The sequence below is a fragment of the Corythoichthys intestinalis genome, chromosome 7, assembly GCF_030265065.1.
Source record: "Corythoichthys intestinalis isolate RoL2023-P3 chromosome 7, ASM3026506v1, whole genome shotgun sequence".
NCBI lineage: Eukaryota > Metazoa > Chordata > Actinopteri > Syngnathiformes > Syngnathidae > Corythoichthys > Corythoichthys intestinalis.
Genome location: NC_080401.1, coordinates 21,462,907 through 21,474,331, shown reverse-complemented (window position 1 = coordinate 21,474,331; position 11,425 = coordinate 21,462,907). Strand labels below are relative to the sequence as shown.

At 40.3% G+C, this 11,425-nt stretch overlaps 1 protein-coding gene across 2 annotated transcripts; it reads right to left on the bottom strand.

Moving 5' to 3' along the window:
• Positions 1–269: 269 nt before the first annotated feature.
• On the bottom strand, positions 270–8,251 carry lim2.2 (lens intrinsic membrane protein 2.2). 2 transcript variants are annotated; one of them, XM_057840837.1, is made up of 5 exons: positions 7,984–8,251; positions 7,037–7,244; positions 4,716–4,856; positions 899–1,033; positions 270–386 (listed from the first exon to the last, which is right to left on the bottom strand). In XM_057840837.1, the coding sequence occupies exons 2-5, from the start codon at positions 7,212–7,214 to the stop codon at positions 319–321; spliced, it is 522 nt and encodes a 173-aa protein (XP_057696820.1). In that variant the 5' UTR covers positions 7,215–7,244; positions 7,984–8,251; the 3' UTR covers positions 270–318. The 2 variants fall into 2 exon arrangements, with proteins under 2 accessions (XP_057696820.1, XP_057696819.1); XM_057840836.1 differs by having other exon boundaries at positions 286–1,033.
• Between the last annotated feature and the right edge of the window lie 3,174 nt (positions 8,252–11,425).

Sequence of the window (11,425 nt, the reverse complement as noted above, 5' to 3'; positions counted from 1 at the left end):
GAACGGTGAGATCCTTCTGGACCAAAGTAGCAAGGCTTGCAAATGTAAAATAGAGATTTTTTTCTTTACAATATCCAATGGATGTATACTGGGAGGCTTGAGTTTGTGCATAAATTATTACCAATACAAATTATACATTTATCATGTTTTGAAATGGGGCTAAAACTGCATCAAGTGACTTAACACCCTTGCATACCATTGTGTAGTATGTAGGAGGAATTAAACAGAATTTGAATTGTGTACAACAGAAAAAGAACACAGGAGATGTTTATGATTTGTCTTTATTCTAACTTTTGACAAGCATCAGTATGCTGTGGTTCAACTGTCAGGGGCGTTTGAAGGGGTAGGTTCTGCAGTTCGCTGGTAAGCACAGAGCTGAAAGACACCTGAAGCGGATGACACACTGGGAGTTATCATTGCACATGTGGAAGTCAAAGTGAAATGACAACGTCATCAAAATGAGTGGAGGATGTTTTGATAGTCAACAATTGCCTGACATTTCTAGGAGATTGAGGACAAAATTGGGCTCTTGAAAAGACAGCCAAAAGCATTCTTTAACAGAATTGAACTCCTCCAAAGTCATTTACTGTACAACAGTTTTGATTCTTTCATCTTCTGTTCCGCTTAACCTCACAAGGGTTGCGGGGGTACTGAAGCGTAACCCAGCCTACTATGTGCAGTAGGCTGGATACACCCTGAATTGGTTGCCAGCCAATCCAGTTTTGATTCATTCCAACAATGTCTGGCAATAGAGATAAACATGGGCAGCAGTGTCTAAGGTATACAGTGAGCGTACAGTATGTACCGTGGTGTACCGTTGACAGAATTCACTGTGATGACTGACTTTCCTCGCCACACAGCTTGTAAATGTTTATGAATAGAGAACTATTAGAAATACCTGCTGCAAAAGCCAGGATGATGGCTACCCAGCCGATGATGTAGGACCATGAAAATCGCCAGTCCAAGAAGCGTTTCCCAAAGAAAGTGACTGTCACTCCGGTGTAGATGGAGAGAGCCAAGAGAGCAAGAAACCCTGAGAGAGAGAGGGACCAACCAGTTTTACCGTAGTGTTCTAAATAACAGCAGTCCTATGTGACTAACCAGATTAATACAGGTTTACCGTATATTTTGTTTTGCTACATGGTAAACAAGTTACCAGTAAGTACAGTAGATTCTCCAGAAACCAACAGCATCCACCATTCATGACATGAACACTGTTAAGGCTGTGCAATAGGGCAATTAATGAAATAGGTGTGTTAAAAATAGTCTGCCATTGACTATACAAATTCAAACCTATTTTGTACAAAGCAAGGGCACAGGTTTGGTCTCAACATTGGTAGGGTCGACAACATTACTTGCATTTGCACTTTTTGCTGAGGAAGGGACATTAAAAAGATTATACAGACTGAATGAATGGGGATCAAAGCTACATCTCTCACAAATATGAACCCAATTAATTGTGAGGCTAAATGATCAATCTGCAAATTTGCTGGCACAAGACCGTCAGTACTGGAGGGGCCTAGCTCACCGCACAGCTCTACGCAATGGGACGGGAAACCACCCCCAACGCAAGAGCCGTGATGATGATGTAAATGATCATCCATCCATCCATCCATCCATTATCTTCCGCTTAGTCCGGGGTCGGGTCGCGGGGGCAGCAGACTTCCCTCTCCCCAGCCACTTCAGCCAGCTCCTCCGGCGGGATTCCAAGGCGTTCCCAGGCCAGTAGAGCGACATAGTCTCTCCAGCGTGTCCTGGGTCGACCCCGGGGCCTCCTGCCGGTGGGACATGCCCGGAACACCTCTCCAGGGAGGCGCCCAGGAGGCATCCGAACCAAATGCCCGAGCCACCTCAACTGGCTCCTCTCAACGCGGAGGAGTAGCGGCTCGACACCAAGCCCCTCCCAGATGACCGAGCTTCTCACCCTATCTCTAAGGGAGAGCCCGGACACCCTGCGGAGGAAACTCATTTCGGCCGCTTGTATCCGGGATCTTGTTCTTTCGGTCACGACCCACAGCTCGTGACCATAGGTTAGGGTAGGAACGTAGATCGACCGGTAAATCGAGAGCTTCGCCTTTTGGCTCAGCTCCTTCTTCACCACAACGGACCGGTGCAGAGTCCGCATCACTGCAGACGCTGCACCGATCCGCCTGTCAATCTCCCGCTCCCTCCTACCCTCACTCGTGAACAAGACCCCAAGATACTTGAACTCCTCCACTTGGGGCAGGATCTCATCCCTGACCCGGAGAGGGCACTCCACCCTTTTCCGGCTGAGGACCATGGTCTCGGATTTGGAGGTGCATCCCAACCGCTTCACACTCGGCCGCGAATCGTCCCAGTGAGAGTTGGAGGTCACGGCTTGATGAAGCCAACAGCACCACATCATCTGCAAAAAGCAGAGATGCAAAGCTGAGGCCACCAAACCGGACACCCTCAACGCTTCGGCTGCGCCTAGAAATTCTGTCCATAAAAATTATGAACAGAATCGGTGACAAAGGGCAGCCTTGGCGGAGTCCAATCCTCACTGGGAACGAATTCGACTTACTGCCGGCAATGCGGACCAGACTCTGACACCGGTCGTACAGGGACCGAACAGCCCTTACCAAGGGGCTCGGTACCCCGTACTCCCGGAGCACCCTCCACAGGACTCCCCTAGGCACACGGTCGAACGCCTTCTCCAAATCCACAAAACACATGTGGACTGGTTGGGCGAACTCCCATGCACCCTCGAGGACCCTGAAGGGTGTAGAGCTGGTCCACTGTTCCACGGCCGGGACGAAAACCACACTGCTCCTCCTGAATCCGAAATTCGACTTCCCGACGGACCCTCCTCTCCAGCACCCCTGAATAGACTTTACCGGGGAGGCTGAGGAGTGTGATCCCTCTATAATTGGAACACACCCTCCGGTCCCCCTTTTTAAAAAGGGGGACCACCACCCCGGTCTGCCAATCCAGAGGCACTGTCCCCGATGTCCACGCAATGTTGTAGAGGCGTGTCAGGATGCAAAATAAATCTGTATTGACTCAAACTAACTTTCATTTGTATTGGTTCAGGTGATACACCGTTTAATTCAAGCCTTTGTTTTCAGAAACTACTATATAAAAAATATTTTTGAAAACTTCTAGAATAAATGTCTAGATGTTATTATCAAATTTAAATTGCAATATTTGAACATAATTGAAATTACATTAACATACACAATAAATACAAACTTGTTAATAATCTCGTAACTATCCAGGAATGCAAAAAATAAACTGTTGTCTTAAGACCACTCAGCTAAAATTGTTTTCATGGGAGAAAGTCATTTTTCAAGATGCTTTTTTTTGGGGGGGGGGGGGGGGGGGGTTTAACCTATACATGGAACTACATTTTAGCCTATACAGTATTGTCCTTTACCCAAGAGTAATACATTTCTTTAAATAGTTGTCTCTTTCACCTTCTCCCTTCTTCTTGTCCCATCTCTAAAGTGCCACAGTGGGTTGAAAAACTATGGAGAAAATCTTAAATCGCAATTAATTAAACTTTTTACCTCAATTATGATTAATGCATCTGAAAAAATTGAAATCTAAGATAAAATGTATGCATCGGCTGCAAATAAAAATATTTTTAAATAAATAATGTAGAAAAAAACAAATACATTTTGATTAATAAATAAATGCACTAATAGGTATTTAGATTCAAAAGTGTAAAGTCACAACATGCTCTGCCCTTCTTTCCTTCTAAACCAGGCCGTTTACAAGAAGAAAAGCAGCAGCGTGTTATTTTTTTTTTTTTTTTTTTTTTTTTTTTTGAGTGTCAACACTTTCCTGTGAAACGCAGACTGTCAAAGCAGCTTCTTGCTCACGTTTTTCTGGTTCTATAGTTTCCAGCAGAGTTCACTACATTTCTCACAGTTTAATTAACATTAACAGTAGAAAACACATACAGGAGGACACTTCTAAGTAGCTTCACACAATTTAATGTTATGCTAACTCTGATGCATGTCTGACTTTCAGTAGAAAAATTAGTGGTGTGTTTCCCACCTCCACAACATTGATGTCTTTTTACATTACTTACAGTGGCTGCTGTCTGGCCGGGAAAAAAACTTGTAGTATCCCTCCTCTCCGAAGGGGGCGGTATGTCATCGACATGTAATTGTGTCGGTGCTGTGTGAGTGTGTGTGTAGGGGCGGGGGTGTCAAGTCATCAGCCAATCAAAGGTGCATTCGAGGGGAAAAAAATGGACAGGTACATTCAGCTAGTGAAAAGGGGGTAAATATAAGTCTGAACATAATGAAAATAATTCACTTAATAATGGTAGGGTCAATCATATCCTTACAAAATATGGGAAGACAATCTAAATTACCTATTTAACTGAACTCATTATACAGTATAATGCAATTTAGGTTGCTTAAAAGTTGGTGGGGACAATTTGAGCATCCTGAAAAGTTGGTAGTGGTATGTCCTTACCGTCCCTATGCAAACCAATGCTCTTTGTTCAAAGTTTTTTTGTTTCCAAGATTTAGTAATCCTTTGAATCACTACAGTAACTGCTTCACATCTGTGTGGCATATAGTCAACCAGCTGTTGGCACCTTTCAGCTGGTATTCCACTCCAAAATTCCTTAACGACATTCCATAATAATCTGGTTTGTCACATTGGACTGCCATTATTTTGAACACTACCAGATGCTTCACATGGATGACATGTGCAGAACGGTTTGTTTTCCATGTCACCTGAGAGGACAAGGGCAATTCCCCCCATGCGGACCCTCTTGTTCTTGGTACCGTTGGTGAAGGCACTCAGGCCAAGGACCACGCCAGCAAAACAGCTGAGCACTGCCAACAACATGAAGGCCCGAGTGGCATCCCAAAAAGCTGAGGGGAACATGGGCATTCAGTTAGTGTTTCCTTATCCAACAAAGCAGAACTTCAAATTCACATGGTTTTCTTTTGATAGACTTGAGGACATACAGTACATTGATCGCCTTGGAACACAATGATACAGACACGGGTATAAATGGACATATTCCTCAATAAACTGCAGTGATATTAATAGTTTTTCTGAGAGGATCAAGAATATATGACTGTGAGTACTGTTATGTTAAAATAATGTTCCAAAAGCATCAAGCAGTATGTTTAAAAAGATAAATAAACGTTAAAAAATTCTGACTTGGATGCATGTGTTGAACATAACTTCCAAGTTTTATTTCATGCATTACAAGTACTCAGTGTGGCGCGGATAACATCAAGCTGATAGGAGAATTCCTCCCTTGTCATCGATATTTGCTTGGAGTTTGAGCACTTATAAAACATGAAATACAACTTGAAATGATGTTAACAAATGTGTCCAAATAGAATAGAATAGAATAGAATAGAATAGAATAGAATAGAATAGAATGCCTTTATTGTCATTACACAAAGTGTTATGAAATTCAAAGCTGCCCTATAGAGTGCACACATACTTACACACAGAATAGTATATACAGTCTCCAATGTGCAAAATTTTAAAAATATGTCTATATATAAATATTTATATATCTACATATGTATATATTTACATATCGCAAGATAAAACAATATAAAAAGGGTCAAAAAGTAAGGGTAAAGTGATATTTGATAGCAGCATCGGTAATAAATATTGGTTATTAACAGTGCAATAAAACAGATTTCAGTTTTACAGTACGAGTCCATTTGTAGATCGCGGCAGTAGTATAGGTAAAAGTGACGTGTGATACCTTTCAGTGATAAATATTGGTTATTAACAGTGAGAGAAAGAAAAAAAAGTTTACGATATTGTTACTCAGTGCAGACTGGAGTTGAGTATTGTGACAGCTTTAGGGAAGAAGCTGTCTCTAAGTCTATTAGTTCTAGCCGATATAGATCTGTATCGCCTGCCAGAGGGTAGCAGGTTGAACAGATGGAAGCCGGGGTGTGTGGTGTCCTTTATTATGCGTTTTGCTCTGTTCAGGCATCTGGAGGCATAGATGTCAGCCAGGGAAGGCAGGGATTTGCCGATGATCTTTTGGGCTGTGTTGGTCACCCTCTGCAGTCTTTTCCTATCTGCCACTGTGCAGCTTGAGTGCCACACTGACACAGCGTAGGTCAGCAGGCTCTCTATGGTGGAACGGTAGAAGGTCACCAGCAGGCTTGTGCTCAGTTGTCCCTTTTTGAGCACTCTTAGAAAGTGTAGCCGCTGTTGGGCCTTCTTGGCCAAGGCTTAAGTGTTTGTTGACCAGGATAAGTCCGCAGAGATATGGACCCCTAGAAATTTGAATGACTGCACTCGCTCAACGCATTCACCTTTGATGTATAGGGGGGCAGGAGTGGTGCTGTTTCTCCGGAAGTCCAGGATGAGTTCCTTTGTTTTGGAGATGTTTAGTGCCAAGTTGTTAGTTGCACACCACCTCTCCAGGTTCAGGACCTCATTCCTGTAGGCCACCTCATTTCCCCCTGTTATCATCCCCACCACTGTAGTGTCGTCAGCAAATTTGACGATGATGTTCTCCGGGTGGCAGGGGCTGCAGTCATATGTGTAGAGCGAGTACAAGAGTGGGCTCAGCACACAGCCTTGCGGTGAGCCAGTGCTGAGTGTGCGGGTAGATGAAAGGTGGCGGCCCAGTTTCACCTGTTGCAAGCATCCAATCCTTTGTAATGTTTTTCATTTATGACATGTTGTGATATGATTTTCGCAAATTCATTTTGAATCACTCTGTATGTTCTATCTGTGTGTTGTTGATTGTCAAATATACATTTTGACTCAGTGACACAGGTAGTATTTGCTAGCCCAAATATGGCATTTGCTTTGTTTAATTCAATTATATTTGTAATTCCTATGTACATTTGGTTTGACCATGAACTTCAAACCTTGAATCTCCTTTTCTGAGATTTGAATTGCATTCACTTGCATCTACAATGGCTGCTTGTGAGTAAAGTTAGCCAACATACAAAACTCTTATCACAAATTTTTGCTCGAAACTCAGCAGCTCACTTCTCAAAAACATATACTTTTTGTGATGGCTGTGTTGTCAACCCAAATCAAATCCCTGAGGCCTTACCTACAGTGATGGTGTGAGCGTGGCATTTGTGGTTGATGCAAAACCTCCAAAGGCCCTGATTGGCTGAGCTACCCGAGTACCGATACTGCATCCAGAAGTCGGTCGCTGTGGAGACAATTAGGAGCACTAGTGCAGCCACGCCGCACAGCGTGCCTCCTCCGGCCAGAGTGTACAGCATGCTCGAGAAGTTGGTAGAACTTCTCTCCTTCTGAAAACACGAACAGTGTGGGGACGAATTAGTGGAGGTCCCTTTTACGCTTGTTGTTTACGTGACTGTATGGAGAAAGAGTATTCATTATGTAGTGGTATAATGTTTTGTTTATGTGTATTTTTTTTGTTTCAATTAAGACATTTGTATATTTTAAACACCATTTACACTTGCTTACCACATTATTACCTACAACTGCCTAATCTGTCGAACGCCAACATTTCCTTTTAATATTTTGATTAGATCAGTCCTACCCAAAATTGACACCACTGTCTGTATGATTGATAGCACGCACAAAACTCAACAACTATGAATTCAGTGTAAACACAAATACCAATTGTAGCGATTCTAAAAACAAACCCCCATTGATTTGAGTTCACAATGTTCTCCAACGCTAATGAAATAGGTTGAGGTTAGCAAAACACTTGACCCACAAGCTGTCTGACAATGAGAGTGCATGATAGGCAGCTCCGAGCTATTGTTCACTAATTCCACTATGTGCGACTCATACTATTCTACCAATGTTGAACAAGTGAAGTGTCAGCAGTTGCTGTTTGAAACAAAGCAAACATATTTGGATTATTTAAAACGCTTATTTACACTTTTATGCAAGATTTTTAAAACAAAAATACATCAGTACATCCTACATCAAAATCCAACACATATTCCAAGCCGTGTTAACATGCCAAACAAAAATAATCACAACAGTAAAGCAGAGAAATTTCATTTGCTGTTTCACCTTAAGATTTGAGGCTCTTCACACGTTGTCTTTTAGAATTAAAAAAAAAAAAAAAAAAGTATCCAGAGAGTAGCGATATGCTATGAGAAAATTAACAAAAAAAACAAACAAAAAAAATTAAATCCAGGATTCTCTGATACTTCTTTCTTAGTTGGTTTGTCCCTCTAGGCTGACTCTCTTTACAGTGTGCGTATGCTTTTTAAACCCCCCAAAAGCATTGTCCCCATCACAAAGGAACGAATGATCGAGCGCAGCATGTGAGTGATGACAGTCTTTTTCTCTCCAATGACCTTCATCTCTCCAGCATCTCTACTGTGTTTTGTGCCTAATTTTCTTCATTATATCAGTCATCATCATCATCATAGTAAATTTGAAAACCAGCAATAGATGCTTATATTTGGGTGAACAGAACCAAGCCAGCTCTTTTCACCTTTTAGCCATTCAATCACATCAAATTAATTGGGCCCCTATGCTGGATGTTTTCCTCATAATCATACAATACATTAACGACACCATATGAAACCATAGGTGGAGTTTGGTGGTGGTGGTGGTGGTGGTGGTGGGGGGGGGGGTTAAATGTCATTGCATGTACAGTAACTGACTTTTTTTTTTTTTCACGTAAACTGACAGTTCTGCCCTTTGGTGAAATGTATCTTTTGATTATAATGCTGACATTAGTTTTGTGCTGTATGCTTTTATTTTGGCGCAGGAAGCGTAGAGCAGGTAGCACTTCCGCACGCGAGTAACAGCACATGAACACACAAAGAAGAACGTATTTGTGCACACGAAGAAGAGCGCACACTTACGCACGAGAAAAAGGGTTAATTCTGATTTAAGTGGAAATTCGGGTTATATCACCACCAGTGTTGGAACGGAACTCGTTTGTAATCCGGGTATCCGTACCTGTAATCTGTAATCCTCTATAAAAATTGTAAAGCAATAAAACAAATAGCAAAAATGAATGCAATGAACAAGAATCCTACAAACTATTTCATAATGGGTATATTATATTTTGAACAGATCATGTGACTAGCACCTTAGAGACGGTCCTTTGCTTTGCTTAACCAAAACTACACCTAAGGAAGCAAGAAGGTAAGTTTATTTTTTTTCTTTTAAACTTCAACAACTGAGCTTGAACTGAGGATTGAACATGAACAGTAGAACGGTCCATCACGTTATGGTTATTTTCCAAAGTTTTAAAATTTTCTCCTCCACAAGTCTATTTTTGTTCATCTTTAGAGATGAACATAATGAGCGGTCACTAGTGGACAATTTGAGGGCTTGGGCACAGACACTAAATAAAGGACTGTGAACTTCAAATTTTGTGTACTTGTTATTGTCTAGGAAAGGAACAAATATAACCTTGTGGAACAGCAATTTTCCAAAGTTCATTTTTTGGACCGGTCTAATGAACAGTGTCAAAATGTGTGTATACTGTATATATATGGCGGAAAACACTCGGGTGACTTGAAATTCCGCTCTGAGACCCCCAGTTTGGCCAAATTTTAAAATTGTCCGATATGCATGTATGATACATCATTGGAAAGCTTAAAATCTCTATTTTCTGGGGGAAGAAAATTTTTGAACTGGAGGGCATTTTTTTAAAAAAAGTTTTTTTAAACAGCAAATCCCTAACTGGAAGTGAGAGCACGCGAGAGCAGAATTAAAGACAACACGATTTTAACGAGATATTATCGCGTATTGACCTTGTTTCGATCCAAAAACTCCATGTAGCATTTATCACCGAGTGTCAAGAAACAGCAGTGAACGGCCGCAGCCAGGTTTTTTTTAAATTTTATGGGTGAAACATTGTGATATAACAAGGGTCGCGATGCAGAAATCGCAGACAACAAGGAGTGGTTGAGATTTTCTTTTTCATATAGTTACCCTTTTAAATGTTATTTTTCAATTTTTCTTTGTTTGGATGAATAATTTATCATCTAACATATCTGGGAAAATGCGAAAAAACAAAAAAAATACATTTAAGCGATAGTTTGGGGTAGAAATCCGTGACTTTTTTACAGACGCCAAATTTTTCATTGTGACGTAATTTGTTTAAAAGTTTAAAATATGCGAATGAATAATTTTTTAAAGTCGTTTTCTTTTTTTAAACTAAATATTAGACATCAATTAATGATTCTAAGCTAAAAATGACAGACATTTTGAATAATAAATATAATTGCTTACCTTCTTTTTATGGCTAGGTTGAAACAAAAGCGGTTTCGCGATGTATGCAAACGGGGGTTTTTAGGGTAAAACGGACAAATTAAAAATAGTTCGGGGGCTTAATGCGCCATGAATCTGCTATGGCAGCATGTTGAAATATTGTTCTATCGAACACAACAGTTGTTTTGGCTTAAAATACAGCAGTTTCTTTTAAAGAGGAGTGCAAGAGCAGAAACTGCTTTTTCAGTCTTGTCTGTGTTTTCCGCCATTATATTAGGGCTGTCAAAATTATCGCGTTAGTGGGCGGTAATTAATTTTTTTAAATAATCACGTTAAAATATCTGACGCAATTAACGCACATGCCCCGCTCAAACAGATTAAAATGACAGCAGTGTAATGTCCACTTGTTACTTGTTTTTGGTATTTAGCGCCCTCTGCTGGCGCTTGGGCCCAAATGATTTTATGAGTTTCAGCACAATGAGTGAGCATGGTGTAATTATTGACATCAACAAAGGCGAGCTACTAGTTTATTTTTTTGATTGAAAATTTTACAAATTTTAATAAAACGAAAACATTAAGAGGGGTTTTAATATAAAATTTCTCTAACTTGTACTAACATTTATCTTTTAAGAACAAGAACAAGTCTTTTTATCCATGGATTGCTTTAAGAGAATGTTAATAATGTTAATGCCATCTTGTTGATTTATTGTTATAATAAACAAATACAGTACTTATGTACCGTATGTTGTATATATCCGTCTTGTGTCTTATCTTTCCATTTCAACTATAATTTACAGAAAAATATGGCATATTTTATAGATGGTTTGAATTGCGATTAATTACGATTAATCAATTTTTAAGCTGTAATTAACTTGATACAAAATTCTAATCGTTTGACAGTCTAATACATATAAATACATATATATATATATACATGCACACACGATACAGTCATGTGAAAAAAATAGGACACCCCATTAACTATTCAGTTCTTTATTATGAAATATTCAAATATCAATGACTGATCTTGTTTGTTTGTTTTTTTATCTTTGGAAATGAAAGTGATTTAATTGCAGGTAGACTACAAAAAATAACAATGTTTTACTCATTAAACCAAATTTATCAACAAAAATGCATATTCTAACTGAGGAAAACGTTAGGACACCCTACCACCTAATAGCTAGTGTTACCCACTTTGGCTGAAATAACTTCAGTGAGACACTTTTTGTAGCCATCTACCAGTCTTTGACATCGGTCTGAGGAAAGTTTGCCCCAC

Excerpts from the sequence above, each read along its gene's own strand:
- lim2.2 (XM_057840836.1), bottom strand. The coding sequence starts at position 7,214 with ATGCTGTACACTCTGGCCGGAGGAGGCACGCTGTGCGGCGTGGCTGCA. Across the intron at positions 4,857-7,036 it reads CGCTCACACCATCACTGTAG|CTTTTTGGGATGCCACTCGG; the intron begins GTAAGGCCTCAG and ends TGTTCCCCTCAG. Across the intron at positions 1,034-4,715 it reads AATTGCCCTTGTCCTCTCAG|GGTTTCTTGCTCTCTTGGCT; the intron begins GTGACATGGAAA and ends TCTCTCTCTCAG.